Source organism: Pyxicephalus adspersus, chromosome 3 (assembly GCF_032062135.1).
Source record: "Pyxicephalus adspersus chromosome 3, UCB_Pads_2.0, whole genome shotgun sequence".
NCBI lineage: Eukaryota > Metazoa > Chordata > Amphibia > Anura > Pyxicephalidae > Pyxicephalus > Pyxicephalus adspersus.
Genome location: NC_092860.1, coordinates 124,070,489 through 124,094,987, shown reverse-complemented (window position 1 = coordinate 124,094,987; position 24,499 = coordinate 124,070,489). Strand labels below are relative to the sequence as shown.

Sequence of the window (24,499 nt, the reverse complement as noted above, 5' to 3'; positions counted from 1 at the left end):
TGTACCCTAGTGAATGCAGGACTGTATATTGGTGGGCATAAAATGTAACTGTATGAATTGCCACAGGTCTCCTCCAACTCACAAGCTAGCGAAATTGCAACAATGCATTAAAAGGACCGGTTGCTATCTGTCATAGCTAAAGCCTCATTCAGCAGAAAGGCATCACAGAAAAACCTGTAATTACCATTATTTTGGGGATCAAGGAATGGCAACCACTAGTACTGAAGGAGAGCCTCATAAAACTGGGTGTACAATGATTCCTAATACCAAACAGACACATATTTTAAAAAATGCTATCTAGCCTCTCCACACAGAAATCAGTAATCGGGAACAGCCAATTTTTTCAGTACCTGTCAATTAGAACACTAAACAGCAATTTGAAATATACATATACTTTACTCATTGGCATAAATCTTCAGGGGGCAGCATAATACTGAGGGATTAATTCAAATACTTCCAGTAAAAGATTATAGCCCAAGGTGACCCATAGTTTATGCACCTTAGTATGCGAAAGAGCCATGTGTAAAGCAGTACAAAGTATTTCCACAGTTTATATTTAATAATAATAACATAAAATATTAATGTTGACCTTTTAGTTCAATGCAATGAAAGCGTACAATATTTGGGTCCCCTCCCTCTGTAATATTAACCTGTAGATAGTTGGTAGTACAAAATATACCTACCAGCATCTTCCACATCATCGATCACAAGACAGATGGAACCTAAGACTTCTTCTAGTGGGATCTTGTATGACTACATTCTAGTCCATTGGAAGAGATTTGGGCTGCTCTGTATTCACCGGGATTTTGATATAAACTTTGCCTAAGCGTCATATACAAAAGATGGGAGTAAGGGAAGTATACGTTTCTCAGGACATACATATTTTGTACTAGTAACATTGGGATATTTTTACAGGAGGATGGCTTGAACATTATATGTGAGTTTACTGCATTAAATAGCTAACAGCAGTCATGACTGTTACTAAAAAAGCTGCTAGCAGGCTTCAGTAAATACTCGACAAACTAAAAGCAATGCTGAAGCTCATGAATGCCTGCCATTATGTATGGATGGATGACTCCCATTAGGATCTAAATTTTACCTTCCAAATCAGGAAGTGAAGTTTGTTTTCAGGCTTAAACAAAGCCACTTCACACTTACTTTCCAAATGATTTGTTAAAGTTTGCTGTACACATTGTTCATACATACCACCTACTTGTTGGAGACGGGGAAGAAGGACAATTTGTATACCATACAATCAAAAATGATTGGGTAAACCAACAACTGTTTTTTCAATTTATATTAGTTTTTTATACTGAACAAAATGGAGGCTGGATGAAAGGCTTAGTGCAAAAACACCTTTTCAATGGATACATTAGTATGGAGGTGTTTAGATGCATTCAATTGATGGGGAAGAAGGGACAGTCCATCTATATGAGGGACAATTGGGGGATTTGCTCCTATACAAGCTATAAACCATGGGAGCACGGCTACGGCCACCTGCCACACAAGCAGGGAGGGTGTCTTTCAGATTCACTATTAGATCCTGAAATGTATTTATTGATCACTAAACAGATGGAATGAATGGCTACACAAGTAGCATGTACTAGCAATCAGCTGCACACAAAGCTAATCACTGCTACCAGTGTAGATTTCACTAGAAGTCATAGGTTCCATCTGTCTTGTGATCAACTGATTATCACCATTACAAACTGGGATAATTGCCTTGTGGATCTAATCTAAAAATTCCACATTTTACTGATAAATCTTAGTATAGGAGCCAATTGAAAATGCTTTCATAATGCATTCTATCATAAAAGGTGCAGTTTAGAAAGAAAAGGGAAAGGTCTCAAAATTCCTCATCTAACACTGACCTTAGATTTTTCTTTATTTTTTTTTTAAAAATTATGATGACTCGACTCAAGCGTCTGTTCCAAAAATGCAACATTTCACCAACTCCTAGGACAACTCACCATTTCTTCCAGTTAAAAAAAAAACCCATAAAAGGAACATAATAAAATAATAACTAGGAAAGGCTAAATTCTAAAATAGACAAGGTATTATTAGGGTCTAATGCAAGACTATGACAGGTCCACAAAAGTGTGCAGACAGAAAAGCAAAAAACAAATAATTGCTATGCACTTTAAAGTTGATAATGTTAATATATTCCCCATCCAGCTCAGCAATCAGCCATTTTTTACTCTTTGAACTCACAAAAACACGATGCAAAGTAGGGTAAGATGGCATGGCTGCTTTTTTTTAAGTTATGGTGCCTCCTAATGCATCTTTTTGGAATATAATAGAGATGGTCTTGCACTTGTCAGTGTAATCATTAATAATTGCATAATTACTGAAACATACAGATGCTAATAAAATTAAAAAGTTAATAAATAGTCAAAGACTTAATGGAATAATTTATCTGTATACAAAGATTGTACCTTTCCTTTATTTTTTTTTAACTGAACCATATCACTGATCACTAATAAATACTGAGATATGTCTGTAGGTAGGTACAAGGGTGTAACCCGGCAAGATAAACACATCCCCTCCACAGGTTTTTGGTAATGAGGAAAGACTCTATTTAAGCAAGCACATGGGAAGTGCTGCTGGCCAAACATTATGGCTAACTTCACAGAGGAGACTATGGATAACTACATGTACTCTGGGTATAATCCTTATTCCTACAGGTATGTCAATCCTAAAAATAAAGGCATGAGCTGGAGACAAAAGAACTACATGACCAACTATGGTGACTCTGGGGAGTATTTTGACAACTATCAAAGGGCACAATTAAAGGCTATTTTGTCTCAGGTAAATCCCAACCTTACCCCAAGGCTGAGGAAGGCAAATACCAGAGATGTAGGAATTCAGGTGAACCCCAGGCAGGACGCATCGGTCCAGTGCTCATTGGGTCCACGGACTCTACTTCGGAGGAGGGCTGGAATTGTGAGAAAGCCTCAGCAGAGCCCTGAAGTTCAAGGAAGCCCTGCATCTCCCACCAAGACTGTGCGCTTCCCCAGAACAATTGCTGTGTATTCACCTGTAGCTGCTGGAAGACTTGCCACTTTTCAGGAGGCAGAAAAAGATGCTGAAAAGGCTGAAGATGGGGTAACCAATAAAGAAGCCACTGAGAATGAAAATAAAGAGGTCAGCAATGAAGATGTTGGGACTAAGGAAGAGTCTAAGGAGGACAAAACAGAGGGCCAACTGACTCCTCAATCTCCTGGGCAGACCAGACTGAGATTCCAGGTAAGTAATCTGCCTTAGTATTAAAAAAATAAAGTTTTAATGCTTTCAATATGTTCTGTTGTATGTGCAATAAATAAGGGAGAAAGATCCTTAGCTTGTGTTTCTTAGCTTGTCCTACTCTATAGTTTTCAGCTGGGCCCTTATGGCCGCTAGCTTATATAATTCTGGTCAGTGATCCATGCTTGGTGTGATGACAAATCTAATAACTAAATTGGTAAACTAACTGAAAAATCTGTATAATTTAATATCTGCACCAAAAAAGTGGTGGGTAGATGTGTTTTTAGAGATACCAGGTAACTGTACATTTTTCTTATAACATGATTAAAAATACATACCTACTCCTGTTTTTGAAGATGGTAATGTATCGCATGGTGTTAACTGTTGAGAGGTTGCCTTTTACCAGTTTTCAGATCACTCATTGCTATAAGAAAGCTGTTTCATCCCTATGTATAAATCTCCTAATAGATGAAACACTTATTAAATGGAAAGTATTTAATTGCCTCAAAATTGGCTCATTTCCCAGAATTGTTCACCAATCTTCAAGTAGTTGAGTAAGAATCCTTAGGGTGGTGGGTAATAGGTCATTATACAAAATGATTTACATGGTTGTACCACTAGCTGCTCCCAGACACATGGAAGGCAGCTGCTATGTACCCATGACCATACCGCAGGTTAATGCTTTTACACATGTTGCCCTTGTGTTTGCATTGCTGCTCTTCCCTAGAGGGGGGGAAAAGCAACAGTTTGGCTGGAAATTACTGCATGATTCCTAAACAGAAGTTAACTGCTCCTATTCAATTGAATGGAGCACAACACAGCCTGCAGCAAACACTGCAGTCAACCACTAGCTTAAATTTTGCACTAAACAGTCTCAACATGTAATGGCATTCAACAGTGCTGCAAAATGTTGCCCATTCTACACACAAAATGTTTTTTGAATTTGTTTTACCTTATTTACCTCTAGTTCCTGGAGCAGAAGTACGGCTACTACCACTGTAAAGACTGCAATATTCGCTGGGAAAGTGCCTATGTTTGGTGTGTTCAGGGCACCAATAAGGTAGGTGTATTAGTTTTTTGCCCCCATTAGATTTGGCAAGGGCCAATGACTCACTGAATCTTTTTTTTTTTTTTTTTTTTTTTTTTTTTGACAGGTATACTTCAAACAATTCTGCAGGACCTGTCAGAAGTCCTTTAATCCATATCGAGTGGAAGACATTATGTGTCAAGTGAGTGTCATCAGCCCATTGCATTTTTTTGGTTTTTGAATTTTGGGAGGTAGCGAAAGGATTGTATTTAAAGCCTGCCTGAAATCATGTTTTAAATTGTGTTCAAGCTGCAGAATGGCCTTTATAAAACAAACTCTGAATGGACTGTCTCAGGGTAATATTGGTGAGGAAAGAATATTGTGAACTTTAATAATTGCCAATATTGTCATTTGCAGAGCTGCAAACAAACCAGATGCGTTTGTCCTGTAAAGCAGCGTCATGTTGACCCGAAGAGGCCCCATCGCCAAGACTTGTGTGGAAGATGCAAGGGCAAGAGGCTCTCCTGTGATAGCACCTTCAGTTTCAAGTATATAATTTAATCACTCTGGTTATGTACACTCATATTGACCTTTCTTTGGCTTTAAGGGTGTATTTTGTTTTGGATTAGCTTAATACACAAAATATTATAATACAGACTATTATAATAAAGAAAACTGTCACAGCACTTCCGTCAGTATGAATAAAATCTCCAGGTTATGATAAGTATTTTAGGTGAATTTGTGTGCCTTATATGTGCTTCTTGAAAAAGTGTTGGGAAGGTCAAACTTCTTGAGCTGTTTCTGCTTGGGAGATTCTCTCTCCATTATCCCTTAATACAATCCATACTTTTACATTGCTCATTGGAACAAGTGGAGAGTGAAATCTTTCAATGGAAACTCTTGTTCTTATGACTATAAGACCATTTAGCCTTCATTTTATTGGTGATTGCATAGTATCTGGACCAACACCACTTAGCAGAGCCACTGGCATGACACCAATTTTTTTTTAGGTTGCTATTGTCAATTAACTGTATTAGGGATTACCAAGAACACAATGAGCTTTTTTAGGGATCTGTAAAGATACCATTCCTCCCACTGGCCAGCAATATGAGCCATTCATCTGAATAACCACCAGGCTAATGAACCATAAATTGGCCATATCATTAATATTGGCAGGGGGTCCCTGAGAAAGTTATTTCAGGATTTACTCAAGGTTAAGTTTCAGAAAGGCTGGTCTATAAGGCGAACTCCAAGTGTGTTTGGGTGAAAAAGCAAATGTGACAAACTATATCCAAACAAAAAACTGGATCTAGAGTGTGGGACAGAACTGTTGTGGGGTTCTTAATATTACATGTGATTTGTGGAGTGCTACAACCCCAACCCGCTAAAATACAAAACTTTCTCAAATATCTAATAGTATATTACAAAGTTCTGGCTTGCCTCCTCAATTCATTTTGGTTGCTTTTTAGTCTCGCCATATACACAGAATAGAAACTTTTCCTTATGACTAATTATGCATTTGTTAACAGTGATGTCTCTTCAGTAATTATCTGTTGGCTGCCTGAACTTGGATATTGTCATCAATACATAAACTTGTCAGGCTTTGCTAATAAAATATTGAGTGGCAGCTGTATTAACTTGCTTTAGTCCACCAGTGAGAATCTAACCATTTCTGTTTTGGTAATGGGTATCATGTGGACAAAAAATACTAGATTTTTCCACCAAAAAAAACAAAACAAAACACATGGCTAGAGCTGGGCATTATCAATTTGAAGGATTACAAATTATAGGATGACTGTATGCAAAGTAATTATCCCTAATATAAGCACAATTATCTGCTGAACTCTGAAAAAATACTGTGGAACCTAATGCTAGTTGCTTGGATATTAAGCTGTCCCTTTGGTGTCACACCTGAAACAAGAATACAGATTGCTTTAACTGCAGATGTGTTCTGGGCTGGGGATTGAGAAGCCATTGAATGCAGAGGATAAAAAACATCAACCAATCAGTATATTGGGTTTGTGATAGCTGGGCTGAGACTGAATTCCAGCATGGGCAGGGACACACGGAAAGCTTACAATCACAATATTGTCAATAGCAATCCTTTAATGACACGAGGATCAATTTGGCTAGGAGCTATGGCTGGACTACTTTCAAAGCTAACGGTTGCTTATCCTATGCTTGAGTCAGGCTACATCATATGAGAAAAGCTCAATGGAATGATTTAAAGGCCAATAGCACTGAATATAAATTATAGTATACCCTTAAAAACCTATTGTTTAGTTATGATCTCTCTAGCTTTTTTGTAAGCCCATAAACAGAATGTGGTCAGAAGTTAGAATTTGCTTAGGTTTAGTTTTGGGTTTATAATGTATGTCCAGCAAAAACTTTGCTTAAATTTGGATAGGGATGGGGGGGATTAGAATCAAACATTTTAGGGCCTTTCTCTGCTCTGGTACAATTTAACTAGACAGGCAGGGCAGGATTTTTAAATAGTCCACTCGGGTCCTGGATTAGACATTAGCGAGAGCACCTAGACCTTCCAACTGCACGGTTTTGGCTGTTATAGATTGCTTCATCTCTGTATGTTAGGAGTGATCTGATTGGATGACAGTATCAGCCAATGGCTAAGCAGGGTCCCTCCTATTCTGTCTACTGAGAGAGTTAGGATTTCCTGCACCGGTAAGTGAGCTGATTCTCTCAAGTAATAATAATAATTGGCAGTAAGCTCTATCATTTACACCCTAAACTATACTGCCGTGTCTTGCTATTTGGACAATTCTTTACTAATATACAGTTAAGGTGGGTTCAATCCTGCATGGCTCCCAGCTCTATCAATCAACCACATGTGCATCTGCACATTTGACAGCATGTGGGTGCCTAGGTACTGCATGGCCAGCACCCCTCCCCTACTTCAACCCATCGGACGGAAGTGGTAAAAGCACCGCTACCTCACTATCAGTCTGAACAGAGCTTTCTTTCAGGGTGCAGCACAAGGTATCTTGCATAGTACTAATCTGGCCCTGTAGACAGGTAATAAGGAATAATCAGACAAACTGAAATGTTTTAGCTTGAACACTGCCATCTTTTCATTGCTATCAGTGTTCCTGTTACAAGCATTATTGCTGTCATGGTGTGTAAAAGGGGAAATCTCCTGGTTGGCAGAAGTTCTATTCTTCTCCATTCTAGTTGAATCTGGCTAAACTTTGAGAGAAACATATAACACAGCTACTAACACTTCATCAAACTGGTGTCAGTCTCTGATTACAGCTGTATAGAAGTAATGGAGCTGCACAATGTAACCAGATGTGGCCACAAGCAGAACGATTATACCAAGGGGTTTTGTTTAGCAGATTTATGCTCAAAGTATTGTGTTGTGGTGCCATCACACTGGGTAACGGACACATGATGCGGTCAATGCGTTAACCCACTGATGTGTGCGGTCAGCAATGGTACCTGCACCTGATTTTGTATTTTAGGTTAAAATGAACAGCCTGCTTGAACGCAATGTCATAGTGTGAAATGGTCCTAACTGTTCCCACAAAATATCCTAATAAAACAAAGAACAGGCAAATAAATGACATTTACATTTTACACATTTGTGTTAACCTGCAGGATATCTTTAACCTTTTATTTCTGTGCACACAACTTTACTTATTAAATCTAGAATAATGCAAACTTGGCATTTTTTTATTTAGAGAAACCACCGGGATACAATACCACCCTTGCTTGACGTGTGGGCAGAAAACCATGGACCTCAAAAAAGAAAAAAAGTGGCAGATGAATGCAGTTGTCAGAAAAGAAAAACAATGTAACATATGTAATGGTTTTTATTGTTAACAAAAAATTAAAAGCTGGTAAGATGATGCAAGTAAAAATGTATTGCACTGCTAAATAAAACTAGCTCTCCCCGGTAAGCAATATGTATAATAAGAATGCCTTTAAAATACCACATGCCCTGTGCACTATCCTTCAGGAGAGGAAAAGACAGTGACTATATAATGTGATGTATACTTAAAGAAGACATTTGTCCCTCTGGGTTCCTGTGTAAGGGGGACAATAAGGTTTTTGCTTACAGGATCATGTCTTGCCATCATTGACAGTGCTCTGTGTCTAACTTTAAACCTCTTCAAGCCATGGTGACTTCTCTGCTGCAGTCTACCAGTTCAGAGTGTTACAGTTAGCACGTATTTAACAGCAAAATTCACACTTTGAGGGCGTCCACTGGCCCCTCAGCAAAAGGCAACACTAAATATATCCTTTATATGAAAGGCTACATAGCCTTGTGCAAAGAAATATATTCTTTTCTTATATAATCACAGTGGATAAAATGTATAAAATACACAATATTCCTTTTCATCACAAGTACCCTGCAACTACATTCATATAATTTACAAAAATAATAATGCTTGTGGTGTATACAGAAATGGTTTATTTTTTGTGCTGCAGTTTTTTTCTCTTCCTTACAGTGAACTGGTATTGCCAATGCTGTATAATATTTGGTAACTTTTCTCATTTTATTCTTCAACAATTCCCTCAACGTTGAATAAGTTATGAAAAAAAAGCAAGGAATTGTCAATATTTTATCGTTTGACTATTCTTGTTCTATACCATAGAATACAAATTCTACTTTACCATGTCCACCAATGGAGGTGTCCTTTCAATGCCACTGATAAAAGGGTTAACAGAGGCTATGTACATTGGTCATCCTAGAACAGTGCAATGCACACATTTACAAGAAAAATACTGGTTTTACCCCCAGATCCTAGAATATATACAGAATAAAATAAGTTATCTAGTGAGAGCTGCTGGCGGGCAGCATATATCTAAATATACATTTTTAAAGTCTCTGCAGGCAGCTACTTTTTGGTTAGTTATCAGTATTTATACCATAAGCACTGGTCAGAGAACTGAGCAGCATCTAATAAAATTAAGTATTTTTTTCTTGTTTTTTTTTCTTTTCTTTAGAAATACCGAGGAAAGCCCGGTTTAAAATAATTAAATGTATTACCATTTACAAGCTATGGGTTGTTAGATCTAATAAAATAAAAATTTATCCAAAAATAATGTTGCAGAACTCTTTGAGGCATGCGTGGAGACTATATACACACATTCATACCAAGAAACACAACCAAAAGATCCCGTCTGTAACACATCTGCTTAGGCAGGGCAACAAAAGAGGAAAAGAGAAAACAAACATTTTAAACATAAATAATGAGCTCAATGGTTTCCATAGTCTTTATACGTCATCTGCCAATGTCACAGGGGACAGTCTTGATACTGTACAAATATCAGGCTTCAGACTCAAGTCATCTGGACCAGGAGTACACACTGCCTTTCCTCATGGATTCAGTCTCCATATTGCCGCTGCTTATTTATATACATCATGTTAGCCCTTTTGCTTGTGGATGGTACATACTATATGTAACAGAACGGGAGAAAATAGATTCTACTATCACATCAATTTTACAGAACCAGAGCATCCATCTGCTAGTCTTGGGGAATGGGGGGATTACGGTCCTGAAAGTCCCACTTGCTGGAGTTCAGAACAGTCATGAAAAGAATGCAACTCAAAGATATACAGTAATTATTAAAGGTGCTTCATATTATCTTTAAACGTCCAGTGCTTTCATTTCGAGGCTTTCTTGGTAGCAGGTGCTCAAATGTCAGTGCTCACCATACTGGTGACAGGCTTGGCTTTAGATAGGAGTTGGTATGACTGCACCATACGTAGTGACATTCGGATTTCAACATTTAACTCCATGAGTTTAGAACTGGCTTTGGACATGTCCTGTTTGGAGCCAACAATGGCAAAGCTGCCAGTCTGGCCCAGAGTTTGATGACGGAAATATATATGCAGCAGAGCTTGGATCGGATCGTCTTCTGAGCTGCCAAAGATGTCCCTGGGCCAGATTGTCCTAGAGAGCAATAAGAAAGAAAGGAAATATAAGCATGATACAGGAAATACCAAAGACTGAATACACCATGCACACAGTGCTTTGCAACATTTTTATCTCTTTACCATGAGCATCATCTAAGTATTGTGTAAATGGAAAGAAAGATTTGCCACTTATCAATGTAATTCCAGCCAAAAATGTTTTTTCTGTCAATAAAAGAATAGTGAAAAGCTGAGAAATCTGTTAGTCTGTGTTTGGGCAATTTTTGGGGACATATTTGCTTCCTCCTTCAGTGACTTCTGTCACCGAGAGGATGTTCTATATCCCATAAAACCAAACATTTTGGCTGGAGTACCACTTAATAAAAGAAACGTTTCTGAAGTGTATATTGTGGCCTCAACATAAGTGCAAGCTTGACGAATAAATAAGGACATAATGAAATAGTAACTAAAACATGAAAGATGTCAATGAACTGCCTAAATTAGGGCTTCAAACTCACCTTATTTATGGAAACCTCTACATAGATCACCAAAAGAAAATCCATTGAAATATCATGAATTTATAGAGGTTTTCTTATAAATACACACAATAATCTATTGCAGCTAGGATTTCTATTAAAATAATTTTGTGCTGGCTAAAAGCATGTTCGGGTTGGTTATGGTGAAAGGAATTAGGAATTCCAGCAACCTCACTGGTGACATAAAAAGAGCAGAATAATGCAATCATCGCAATGGTGTATAAGAACTCCTTTCTAAGAAGCCACTCATATTTATTCTCATATAATAGAAATGAAACTGATTTATACCATACCTGAACGCTTTTACTTGTGCTATGGCTGACACAAATTCCTTTCCCTTCAGGGCCTCAATCAGAGAGTGGACAGCAGCCTCCGTGCTTGCTTGGTAAAAGTCAGAGAAGTCACAGTCCTCAATGCCAATGTCAGAGGAGGCTTCTGCTTCCTTCAGACATGCCTCCAGCTGGCACAGCTCCTCCGACATGTTTATGACCTATGCAATATAATAACGTTATTTCAGACTAATGAAACTTTCCTAACATGTCTTTTTTAGGAACTTCCTGTTATAGGTTACAACCCTCTGCCCCTGGCTCAAAGTTTTAAACACATTTTATAGGTATGGTCTACTGTTGGCTCCAGCCACCATGATGATGGTGGGTCAAGTAGGTGCCATTAATCCTTTCTGCCTCCATGCAAATGACAACTAGTTACAAGCAAGTATGATGACAGCAGGGGTAACTAATGTTTAAAACTTTTTTGTAGTGACTAAAGCTTTGTTTTGATACCATCTACCTATCTATTCAACCCAATGCATACATCGTAATGAAATATACCTCGGTCTTTTTCTTAATAGAGTCCACTTGATTGATGAGCTTACAGTAGGCCTGGAAGAGCAGCAGCAGCTGGAAGTGCAGTTTGTAAAGCCTTCGGCACAGCTCAAGCTCCTGGATAAAATGGAAGAATTGTAAGAAGTGACTGTAGTAGTGCTACACAACAGGGTTTATAATCAATTGATGTTACTGGTTAATGCAAGAAAGAACGGGCAGGCATCTACTGACTACAAAGGATCAAAATTGTGTTAAATAAAATAAAAAATAAAAAGGGAAAAACACATGGAAACAGGTTTGCTGAGGGAATCAGACGTGCTACTTAAAAAAACAGCAGCCAGTTAGAATCATTTCATGAAGAAGACTAGTAATAAGCCAACAAAATAGAAAACATGACCTAGGATGTGATGTCATGTCAGAATGACTATCTAGTAGTACGTCAATATGATACTCCACACATGTAAAAGGGAAACCAATATCTACCCATTAATGCTATCTTTATTGTAACTAGTTATCTGTATACTCAAACCAATTGCCAACTGAACCATTGACACCTAAAACCATGACCAATTGCACAATCATGTTATGAAATCTAAAAGCTCCAGTGTTCAACCCAGAGTTTATTTTAAGCTGGGTGGGTAGAAATTGTAGGCAGGTGGAAGCCCCTGTATTGTGTCCAACTCATCAGTAACCACCCAAAAACAGCCGGGTGGCTACTGAAAAGTGCCGGGTGGTGCGCCTAGCTAAAAGGGGCTGGGGGGAACACTTGGCCCCACAACCTACATTTCAACACAACAGGACTGTTAGGCAGGCATAACCTACCTAGATCACACTGGAAATTCTGCTGCTAAAATGATCTTCCCACAGAAATCATTTTACCCTTTTTACTTGATCGAGTTTTACCTAGCTAGTTTGGAATGTGAAGACGCAAAACAAAAGGCAAAGGGGAGTTGTGTTTTCACATTTCTGTTGCTACTGAGGTGTAGCCAGCAACAGAATCACCAGTGTGGCATAAACCTAAAGGATCTGTAAGGACAGCTACCGTATGTACGTTGTAGTTTCTGTATCAATGTAAGTTTTACTATGTGTGTGTAATTATGTGTGTTTATTAATGTGTGTGTAAAATGATTGTCTTCGAGTCCCAAAAACCATTCATATTTTAAGGATATTCAAGAATGAAGCAAAATGGAATGGCTGAATCTCTGAATTCTTCATCTGTATACTGTTGGTGTGACTTTAGGGAATAGATATCGCAACAACTATTGTGCTTGTTGAGTTTGTCAAGGAAACTATTGCTGAATAATCCTGGGAGATCCCAAATATCCAAAGAGATTTTGTTACCATGTATTCGAACATCTGCTGCTCAGTCATACAAATACATTTTACAGTTCTGTCTTAATCCAAAGTCTATCTTTTCATCTAAAGCATAAGAATGATGCAGCATTAGTAGCACCAATGCTTGTATGACCTTCTTTGTTTTTTCCCTAGGTAACATTCCGAATTTTGGATTCTCTGTACTATTTGTAGCTGGCATTTAGACCCCACAAATAAGGAAGGAGTTATGGTAACGAAGTCTTGTCAGGGTTCTATTAGTGGAAACGTCTCTTTTATTTAGGGATAGGTCTTTGCATTTTTATTACCAGACAGGCATGTCATATCCTTACAAGTTTATTCTAACAAGATGGAGATGATACCAGAGGGCAACACAAATCCCAGAAACTACACATGAGCAAGGAGATTTTAATGAGCAGTCAACAGATCATGGACAAAGACTATGCAGACCCAGAGCGCACTGTAACCTTACAATGGTAAGACGATGCTAGCTCAACAAATGGACAAGACAGGTGAAAGTCAGGCTTTGATCTGACATGTTTTAGTATTGGAAAAATTGAGAACCATCACTTACTGCTAGAACTTCCATTTGCTAAGCAAGAAGGTGAGCAGGTCACAAAACACAAAGGAAGAAAAAGATGGAAAGTTAGTTATACTCTGAAAGATCTCTGAAACGCCAGACAAAACAATCACCATTTCTTCTAAAAGTTAGATTGCCTGAATGATATTCTACTAAGAGTAAGGAGTCATGCCCATAATTTGTGGACAAATTCTATCCTAACAGACTATGTTTCTAAGTGCTCTTTATTCTAGAGAGGACTCTACCTAGAAGCTTTAAAAGAAGAATAAGTGATCATTTGTAAATCTCTTTATAGGTAGTCCTAATCATTAGCTTAGCTGCAATACTGTCTGAAATTATACCAAATATTAAAGTAACAAAGGAAAAATATAGAAGCTCCAGAAGAATGTATGTTATAATTAAAAAGAACAGACAGTTACTAAAGGCATGCATGGAAGAATGTTTGCTAAAGGAAAATCTTCAGTTAAGTAGTTTGAAAAGTATTAAAAGTTATGACTTTCACTTTCTTCAGGCTGCTGTTATGAAAGGAATCCAATTTATTCTTAACAAAGTAACTAAGGATAAGCAAGCATTTGCAAATTGTATCTCTTTATAGGTAGTCCTAATCATTAGTTTAGCTGCAATATTGTCTGAAATGATACAAATTAATAAAGTAACAAGCAAAAAATAGAAGCTTTAGAAGAATGTATGGTATAATTAAAAAGAACAGAAAGTTACTAAATACATCCAGGAAGGATGTTTGGTAAAGGAATATCTGTTCAGTTAAGTAGTTAGGAAAGTATTAAAAGTTATGACTTTCACTTTCTCAAGGCTGCTGTTATGGTAGGAAACTAATTTATTTTAAACAAAGTAAGTATGGATACTTATATTATTCAATATAAAGCACCAGGGAACATGTTGGTCCAATAGGAATACCTATATTATAATCAGTTTGGGTAGAAGCCAATTAAACTTTCATATCCTCAATAGAAGTAGAAACTGAAGCTCTCTTAGGGAAACCAAGCAAACATGGGAAGAACTTCTTGGCAAAAATAGTTGTGGTGGAAACTGAACCAAAACCTCACTTAAATGTTCTATTCTAAAGAGATATTAAGAAAGGAAAGATTCATGCACCATGTATAAACCAGCATAGGTTGGAGATGGCAACAGATGACAGTATAATATCTTCACAACTGAGCTAAATTTTGAGAGCATTGGGTAAAGTATCTAAGAATGCTAAAAAAAGAGCTTCACCTAAAATCTTAAAAGTAAATAAATCTCAATCAATGGCATAAAAGCTCTTCATAAAGGGAATCATTTATGCAGTCTTCCTATAGATATGTCTTCATGAAGATGGCACACATCAGTAGACAGTGTGAACACTGGATAGTCTTGAGGTTCTTCAATCAAAACACTCTGGCCATAGAAGTACCAAGGTGCTCAATACATCAATTACACATTCATTATATGATTTATTTTAACAGAACTAACCTAGAATTGTCTATCTTCAAATCATACAATTACAGTAAACAGACATTTTGTCTATAATGACAGACTACTGTGCAAATGACTTATTGGATTATATAGTATCTGAGCTGTCTGCTTGCTATACTTCCTTTCAGGCACAAAGGTTTTTTCTGTCCACAATATGCACACTCATTCACAACAGGCCTATAAGCTTAGGTGGAATTCATTTGGTAGCTTACCTGGGCTTCTGTATTGGAAACATGACTGCCTTCTCCAGATCCAAATGTTTTCTTGCAATTTTCCAGCCACTATAAACAAACACACAAGTCATATTACAGCCAGCAGGTCAGTCATACCTACATACAACAAAGTTTTGGCACAGAGGCAGAAAGCAGAGAATAGGATTGGGCCTCTTGGAGCTCCCATGTAGGCACTCAGAAGCTTTATAAAAAGGCTTTGGTTCTATTTGGCAGGTGAGAAAAAGTACTGGCTTTCTTTATTCCCTAAAGGCAGCAGAAAGTAATTTGTAGTGTGAATTGGCAGCATCACAAATAGTTCCCAGAATACTTACAAAAATGAGTGTGGAGGAATGGTGCACCACAGTAATCCCCAGTTGAACAACTAAAGTATTTAGCCGGTTGGAAGTATACATCTTAACATATCTATGTTAAGAAAATCTATGTAATTGCTGCCACTAGATGCTATTGTATCTGTTGTAAAAATGCAAGGTGTTTTTTAAACCTTCTTGATTGCTTTCAGATTAAAAAAAAAAAAACTACTTTTGTCCATCCCACTTTTGGCTAATAATACTAAAGCCCCATGTACACAGACCTTGCATGTCCATGTTCCATATATCCTGGTATATTAGTCACATGCATAATTATGGAGTGTACATATTTACCGCAGCACAAATAACTTCTAGAAAATGAAGTAGGGAAAAACTGTCTATGCATATCTGGGTGAGTTCATATACCATATGAGAAAGAATAAAATATTCTAATAAGCTTAAAAGAGAAACAACTGGTCTTTAATATGCGGAAGACACGATAGGAAGAAAAAAAGCACCAAACTGCTGAGTTTAGCACATGAAAATATACTTGGATATATGACAGGTCCTAATAAATATAAGTAGGCTGGAGTGTTCGTCATAAGTAATTGTATGATCACTCATTTCCAGCTATTTATAGATTTTTCATAGTAATCACAATAACCTCTGGCTAACCTTCAAGGACTGCAACAATGAGAAGAATGAATGTGTTTTCCTGGTCGGCTCAATTTAATAAAGGCTACTTAGTGAATTAACCACAAGGTCTGCATTAGTGAGAGAGAAGGAGAAGGGAAGGGCTCTCTGAGGAATATAGTGCCAGATTCAATTAGTGACATAGACCCAAGGTCCACTGTAAATCTTATTTTCTCCTGACAGCCGCCTTTATACAATAAGTGCTCTGCACAAATAATGAACAACCTCCGTCACAAACACACCTCAAAACCACAGCATGATGTAGAGGGAGAAGTCATCTACAGCGCCATTTATAACGCGTTCTTCATTAGAAATCAAGCTTGCTAGGTTTTTTTTTTTCTAAAACAATTTTGTAGAGCTCATATTTTATGCAGACATTTTGCCATGGCAAATAAAATGCCTATAAAGTGATGATGCTGCATTGGTGAGATGCTCACAAATGTCCACTTGTTGCCTATAGTTTTCAATCAGATCCTTTGCTTCATTTTCTTAGAGAATAAAAGCTAAAAACTGATCAGGTATTGTGGAAATTACCTTCATTGTTCCAATTTGTCTTTTTTTATAAAAAAAATAAAGAGGATTGTGCATCTGGTCTAAATTGTGTTCCATTGCCTATATGCATTTTTTTTTACAAATAACTATTTAAATAGAACCAATTTAGCATAATATACAAAGAAAGAAAGAAATACATTTCTGTTCTGCTTCCTATGCATCTGAACTCCTTCACTACAAGCTCCATGAACATAGCATTTTTTTAAACAGATTACTAATTAAAAATTGGGATTGATATACTTATGATACAAGCACAATAAAAGCTGCATTGATAAGCCGCGATGACAATAAATTGAAGGAACGTTCAATAGACATATAATATATCAATTTCGTTAATTCTCTAGATAAAGGTTAATAGATAAAAATGCAGTACCTGTTCCGCTGATTCTCGTTTGACATTATATGTGTCCAAGTGTTCTTGTAGTTCTAAAACGCTGAACTTCAGCGTCTCCAACAAGCCAGATGACATCAGCTATAATAGAGAATGATGTGCCACGTTATCAATGCAAACGTTGAAATTCAAAATAAAACAGACATTATTGTATTACAGCTGCATATACTTTGTATTGTATTACAGCTGCATATACTTTGATAGTGTGTCTGCATGGCACACACAATTATATGTCATTGTATAATGAAATGTTAGTGGAGAATTGGTTCTAAAGCTTTAATGGAAAATGTCAGACTTTAATGTTTGACTTTAGAGTTACTAGTTATAATACAGGTAGGTGTCTTGCGTTTTTTAAACTACATGGCTGAAAAAAAAATTAAATATGGTTTGAAGCTGTCATAAATTTTACCCTAATAGCAAACATGCTCAGTTCTGAGAAAGAAAACAATAGCACTTTTATTGATAAGTGATTAAATTTTTTAAGATCAAAGGCAAAACCTACCGTTTCCGCATCCACAAAGACCGTAGGGCACTCCGAACATGCCATCATTACCTCCAAGGAGCTTTTAAATTTTGTGCCTATTCTCTGAAGGCTTTCTCCCAAGAAGTTAATGGAGTCATTTGTTACAGCCCCAAACTTTTTCTGAATCGACTACAAAGAGAAGAGACAATTTTTCATTGCAGTGGACAGTAAATGAGAAAAGTCAGGTAAAATTTTGCCATGAGAAAATATTCTTTATACAGCATATAAACAGTGATATCAGCAAAAAACACAAATCTTCATGTTCATGGTATATGAGTGTGGCAATCTTTGCATGTATGAGACTCTCCAGGCCCCAGGACTATAATTAGTGCATTCAGCCATTTTGGAAAACATAACCCAGGCTGGTTACCTGAAGACAACTACCTGCAGCCTAGTTAGATAGGAAAATAGTTCAAACATGTTCTCTGCATGTCTTGTGTAATGGTAAAGCAATCTTCAAGCGTTAATCAGTCAGAGCCTAATTGGCAACATTTGTGCTGGGAGATGTACAGTGTTTTTCAAATTGAGTGAGGTATGAGTTTTCATTTTTTACGATGTGTGCAGCCTACTAGTATGGATACTAATAGTACTAATAGTCTGGGTAACAACACCTTCCACCTCTTGAATACATCATAACCAATGGAATAACAATGACTAGTGGAATAATAATGACTAGTAACAATAGTAACCAGTGAGTAGCTGAGTGGTGGTGTGTGTAAATAATAGGGAACCTAACCAAGATAAAAAGACATAATATAATGGGCAAGGAAGGTAGGCACCATTGTGTAGAAAAAGGAAAAGAAGATCTAGTTGAAAAGAAGTGCCGAGACCAAGGAAAGGGCAAAACAAAAAAGAAAAAAAAAAGAAGGATGGGGAAGAGAAGCTTGACAAAAGGTGAATGGTGTGGGAAAGAGGGAGGAAACAGAGGACTGAGGCTAAATGAATGGGAATCCTCCAGTCTAATGCTGCCACAGGAACACCTTACACTTTCATACATAGGGTTGTAGATGATTGTTTCGTGCCAGTGAAGTACCTACAAATTTTGGTTTAAAATTCCTAAATCTCAATATGCCCAATATTAGGTTCCCCTCATCCTGCTCCAAAGAACATAAAATGACTGTCTATACAGCCCTAGTACGTTTTACTGTGGCTGGAAACACTCACTGATAATCATTTCCAGCAAATAACTATTTTTGCACATGTAGGTATACACAAACTCATATCATGCACGCTGTATATTTATGCGGCAACTGTTGTATTTGTGAATGAACAGGAGACATTGATCTCACTGCTCTTTGGGGGACCAATCAGATTAGGAAATATTATTGCTTATGTCTCCTTCACCCTGAAAAGCTGCTATGGGTTTCATGACTTGCCTGCAGCTCCCTCCCAACTACAGACATGAAATAAATGTTTGTGAATTGGTCCATCAAGACTCATGCCTGAGAATGGTCTGTTTCAGAAAGTGGATTTGTCTGCCAATGGCCAGCCTAGAGCTAGCTAAAGCTCCTCCCTCAAAACCTAATGACTACAAGGTTTGAAGAAAGTCTACGGACATTCACTTCACTACCTGATCCCGCCCATATCACAACAATTAAGCAATGAATATTTAGCATAAGGGGGGATCTTTAAATATTTATTTACACAATCACACAGCCTGACCTGAAAAAGCTTGGAGAAGATATGAAAAGTGTACACAGCGCAGGAGCCATCGGTCTCCGATAACATCTGATTGACGTGGCAGCGCCAGGCTTCTTCCTCATCTTCATAGGTTACTGGCTGGAAAGCAGCTATAATTGCTGAGAGGAAAGGTGATGGCGGTGGCGACGTCTGAACTTCTGCAAAGCCGTCCTGCTCGCCGTCATCTTGACTACAAGGAGATTGCAATATGTTAATGAACAAATGCTACTAAAAGGCAGACTTAACACAGAGGTCTGCCCTCCAACAAGTTTATTTCTAAGATTTACTTACAGGCTCAGATTCCCAAACAGCCTCACAACACATGCTGAGTAGATATATTTCACAGCCTTCTTGCTTAACAAAAAGGAAGACGACATCTCCATAGAGGAAATAGGCACAGCGCTGCTAACTGCCATCTATATGCTATCTCAATGCTAGCCTGATGTCCAGGACATGCAGGCTGAATACACAATTACCTGCTGGAAAACGTCCAAGGGTGCTTGCTGCAGATGCACTTTTTTAATTATCTTAAGTAATATCTATGTATAGGGAAGGGAAAAAAAAATACAGAACATCCATTTCTAGGGCAATCAATTTAATGATCCTGTACAGTGCGTCTTCTGCTGCCAAAACTCAGCCACACGTGATTCACTAGCTCAGCAAACAAATGAATCAAGGCCTTTAACATTTTACAGCAGAGAACCTGTACTGTGCTAGCAGCAGTGTGTGAGTAGGCACATTCTGCTCTGTATCAGCTGCTCAAATACATTTCTGGAGGTTATAAAATGGCAACAAATGACAAAGCATAATGTACACACATCTTAAAGCACAACTGAAGTTGTACACTTTTTTCTCTTTATAGTGATCTCCCACTGCATGTATAATTATTATTATTTTGCACAAAAATGTATTTTATTCCTAAAAAAGGTGCGGCTTTCTGCTATCACACCCCTTTGATCTATGCTGCCACTCACTGCTTGCATTACATTTGACATTAGAATAGCTTTTGATATATTACTTAACCTATGTAAATTTTTGTTGTTTGCATTATACGGTCCTGGCATTTACCATGTAATAATATTTTATTATTTATGTTAAATACATGCTGCTCTTCTCAGATATATGTACAAAAGGATGCAGTATAGAATATCATTAGTCATTCTGTGTATATGAACTAAGCATCTTCAGCTGAGCTCACTAAGGGCCTGTGTTAATAAGCTTTTATTGGTATCAGATGGATTTGGCATATGAAAAGGAATGCAAATCCTCCTAAAAGCAGGTCAAATGCAAATAAGTAGGTCATATTTAACTGACAACAAATTCTAAATTTATAAAATGATCTCTAAAATGTCTCAAATTAATAACATTGCAAAAATCCCCATCCCCAAGTCCATTTAGGACAGTTCATGCTACGAAAAAAAAAAAAAGAGCTAACCTGGATAAATCTGAAAAATCTGCCTCCTCCTCCTCACATCGCTCATCCAGCTCCTTTAAAGCCAATGTAACCTCATCTTCACAGATAGAGTCCTGGGGGCTGCTAGGAGCCGGTGGTTCCAGGAGGTCACACGGTTCTTCCACTTCCAGCTGATCCTGACAAATCAGAGCTTCATGCTGGTCCTGTGTAGCATAAGAACTGGTGTCCTCACTTGCTGTGCTTAACTGTTCATCTTTTACTGTTGTACTGGCATCCTAAAAAAGAAATAACTTATCAAACTAGCATACACTAAGTGGGGTAAATTTTAGACAACCACCCTGAAATACTCTGCTTCTAAAAAAATTAGGATGTCCTTTGTAACTGTCAGGCTGGGTAGAACTATCAACATAATTTTGGCACTGCCTGACGTTCATCTTACCTGGAGGGAATTTACTACTAGAACACAGATTTCCAACATTACCAGCAAGAACTGTGCATGTCAGAATATCAAACAAAATTTTTAATCAATAGAAAACTCAGGCTTTTAATCTTCTTCTTCTACGTTTTAAAGGTAACTGCTGCCGGAAGATAAATCTTGAACAGCTAATAAAGACAACAGCTCCATATCTGTTCTTTTTTATTGGAATGTCTCTTAATATTTCTAGTCCATCCTTGTTTTTTTGGAGGGAATCTGAGCATCCTATAAAATTTTGCCATTATGGTATTATAATCCAAATTGTGATGAGTTTGCTAAGGTGCAGCATGAGTTGTTTTGGCTGAATAAATAAAAAAAAGAAAGGATTATTTCATGCTATTTCTTGAGAATCTAAAAATTAACATCAGTTTTGTTTCTGAAATGAGCTGAAGTGAGCCAAACCAAAAAGTGATGCAGCTCTAAATATATACAGTTACATTATGCAAACAAATACGTTTAAACAATCCCATTGGTAAAAATAATAATAATAATAAGTATCATGTGCAGTAAAAAAACCTTGTTCTGCTGACAAAAATCACAAATAAAACTAAAAGAATGAAACTTGGCAGCCAATTTTGTCTACCATTGTTTATTGCAGCGGTCGCCAACAGGTGGTCTGGTTCTTCTGACCCCGCTGATCATGTCCCCCTCATGGACTCAACTTTTGTTGTGTCCACAGCTTTTCGCCATTGTTCCCCCCAGGATGTTTAGCATGCAGGTCTGAGCCCGCAATGAGATAGTGGGCAGGTTCTTGCATCGGGACCTCACTCTGGGGGAAGTTTCTTCCCCTTTATGAGACACACAGCTCCCTGCGCATGCGCGGGATTTAAATTTATGCATATTTAGTGGTCCATGAGGTCTGAAAGGTTTGTTTCCACTGGTTCATTGCACATAAAGTGGTCACAAGTGAACAACTATCAATAGCAATCTCCCTAAATTGATACTGATGGGTGTAAAACTGATCTAACAGTGGGCAAGATCGGCCATTAAGTTGCATTCTTTTAGTTTTATGTGTGAGTACAGAACAGACTAGCCATAGTTGGAAACAGTACAGCCTATATGTAGTGGGGTATGTATGAACAGCTCCCTAGAGGCAGTTTTTGCAGTTCATTGATGAGTAGTGGTCACCTGAGGACTTCTGAACTAGTCTGAAAACTACATCAGGAATGTATGGATGTATGCTGACAATGCTGAATTTACTCTGGGAATCTAACCATCAATGACCCGGGACAAGAAAATGTTAAAAAGATTTTGTCTTATTGGACAACCAACGACTCCCTGAACTTACCTTCTTAGTGCTCCATTGACATTCTGTTACAGCCTTTGGTAAAATCTAGTTCTAGGCATGAAGGAGCAAGCAACAGTTTCGCAGGATGCAGTGCTGGGGCCTTGGCCACCAATCACCAGACCTAAACACTGTTATGCAGGGAGGAGGAAGACATTAAACCTATTTATCCTCCCACAGTGGGTTAAGAATCTCATGGTGTAACTGAGCAAGAGAATGTACTATTTGTTTCTTGATTGGACTAAATGCTGGCCCTTTTTTTTTATTTTTTTTTTATTGTTCTATTCTTTATTATTCACACGCACCTATATAGCACCCAGCAGCTTGTGCTGCACTTTGATTATGTTGCCTATTTTTCATATGGGTCAAGGAGAGTTTTTGGGGGGAGCTAATGATCTTAACTTCATGTTTTTTTGAAGGTGTGGGGCAAAAGTGAGTGTTTGAAGAAAAACCATGTGAAAATGGAGAGAACATGCAAACTACATGCAGACAGTAGTTGATCCTAGTGCTGCAGGGACCAGAATGCCTAAAGAGAACTTGAGTCAAAGCTGGGTGCATGTGAGAATATGAAGAATAATGTTGTTAAAGTTAAAAAAGCTGAGGGCTTTAATATTAAAAATGCATTCAATATTAAATAAAATAACAGAAACGCAAAATTGCTTGAATTCTTTGTTTTCTCTGCTATTTATGAACTATTAAAATGAATGTATATTTTGCATACAAGAGTGATTAAGCAAAAGGCATTTTCAAACAGAACTGAATAATATTTTATCTGATAATATCTTATATAAACTTATATTTACTACGGACTACTTCCTGTTATGGCGACAGCGGTTTCACCAGTCAGGGAGTGAAGAGTTCTAACCCTGCCTCACATTTTTATTTCTGTCTGTGTTCCTTTTGCCATATGGAAGTAAAAACACAGCAGGAGTTCTGACCCTTTGCCAAACTTTCCAAAACTTGCAACCAATCCCTAATTACCTGCTACAGTCAGAGCATATATTATTTGTATTCATAAATATTTTCCAGTAGGGAAGCAAAGCAAAGTTTAAAATCTTTTTACAACCTTTAGAAGGCTTTCACCATAATCATATTTTAGACACATTAGGCAGTGGGTGCCAACAAAGCACAAATTATTAAAATGCAATGAGATGTGACATTTATGTTCAATGCTTATGTATCTGATCTTGTCATTTCTTGATATTTTGGGCTTAATTACATCAACTGTAGTAATAAAGGTTATGACAAAAACAGAGATACTTACAAATGACTGGTCCCCAGTTAGCTGCCATTTCTCCTCCACAAAGGGGTAATTTAATATTAGGATGATGGGATTTTCGGGTGTTACCATAGTTACAAAATATCAATCACTAACAGAGCTGGCCTGAGGTCCTAACCCCAATTACAGCCCAAATCACAGACATTGAACAAGCTGATCAACTACAAAGAAGCACCAAAGGGAAAAAAATTGCTCTAGAATCAACATAACCATGCCCAAAATGATACAAAAAATTAACCAATTCACCCAACACAGTAATAACTTAACATGAATATTTGTAACCTTTGGGGGTGTGTGCAAATTTATGAGTTCATAATACTGTAATAAAAAAACCCCAAAGAGGTTAGAAATATATAAAAAAAAGAAAAAAAAAAGTAAACAAAGATCTCATTTTGATGTACAGGACAGCTGCATGAAATCAAAGGACAAATCTATGAGACAGAACTAAAAGGAACCCAGATCAGCCATGCACCAGCCCAGATTTCTCCCCACCTCAGGCAGCTGACTGTTAGCGCTATCTGGAGGGGTCACCTCCACACTGGGGGTCTCAGCTCTGGTTTGCAGCACTTCCTCTGTCAGAGCACTACTTAGTGAATCCTGTGGTTGCAGGAAATGATCCACGTGGTCAGCCATGTTCTCCTCTGCTGTAGAATCATTATTAAGCTGCAAAACAAAAAGAAGAAAATATTCCAATACTCACAATAAAAAAGGAGGTGTGAAACCCAATTACACATCTTTTTGTTAAGCTCAACCCACTATTCACCCAATTGCCTCCAAGTAGTGACCAATATTCC

The 24,499-nt window shown here is 37.6% G+C and overlaps 2 protein-coding genes across 2 annotated transcripts in view; one reads left to right on the top strand and one right to left on the bottom strand.

Annotated features, from left to right (window-relative positions):
- Nucleotides 1-2,616: 2,616 nt before the first annotated feature.
- ZAR1 (zygote arrest 1) lies at nucleotides 2,617-4,911 on the top strand. The gene is made up of 4 exons (XM_072407134.1): nucleotides 2,617-3,246; nucleotides 4,211-4,303; nucleotides 4,398-4,472; nucleotides 4,688-4,911. The coding sequence occupies exons 1-4, from the start codon at nucleotides 2,617-2,619 to the stop codon at nucleotides 4,829-4,831; spliced, it is 942 nt and encodes a 313-aa protein (XP_072263235.1). The 3' UTR covers nucleotides 4,832-4,911.
- Nucleotides 4,912-8,082: 3,171 nt separating this feature from the next.
- Nucleotides 8,083-24,499, bottom strand: part of FRYL (FRY like transcription coactivator) — a 134,666-nt gene continuing 118,249 nt past the window's right edge. Inside the window, exons 52-61 of the mRNA XM_072406862.1 lie at nucleotides 24,198-24,368; nucleotides 20,688-20,941; nucleotides 19,235-19,442; nucleotides 17,552-17,701; nucleotides 17,032-17,130; nucleotides 15,106-15,174; nucleotides 13,415-13,432; nucleotides 11,515-11,625; nucleotides 10,978-11,174; nucleotides 8,083-10,188 (exon numbers count right to left, since the gene is read on the bottom strand). Coding sequence (XP_072262963.1) covers nucleotides 9,930-10,188; nucleotides 10,978-11,174; nucleotides 11,515-11,625; nucleotides 13,415-13,432; nucleotides 15,106-15,174; nucleotides 17,032-17,130; nucleotides 17,552-17,701; nucleotides 19,235-19,442; nucleotides 20,688-20,941; nucleotides 24,198-24,368 — 1,536 coding nt within the window. The 3' untranslated portion in view covers nucleotides 8,083-9,929. The remainder of the gene's footprint in view (nucleotides 10,189-10,977; nucleotides 11,175-11,514; nucleotides 11,626-13,414; nucleotides 13,433-15,105; nucleotides 15,175-17,031; nucleotides 17,131-17,551; nucleotides 17,702-19,234; nucleotides 19,443-20,687; nucleotides 20,942-24,197; nucleotides 24,369-24,499) is intronic.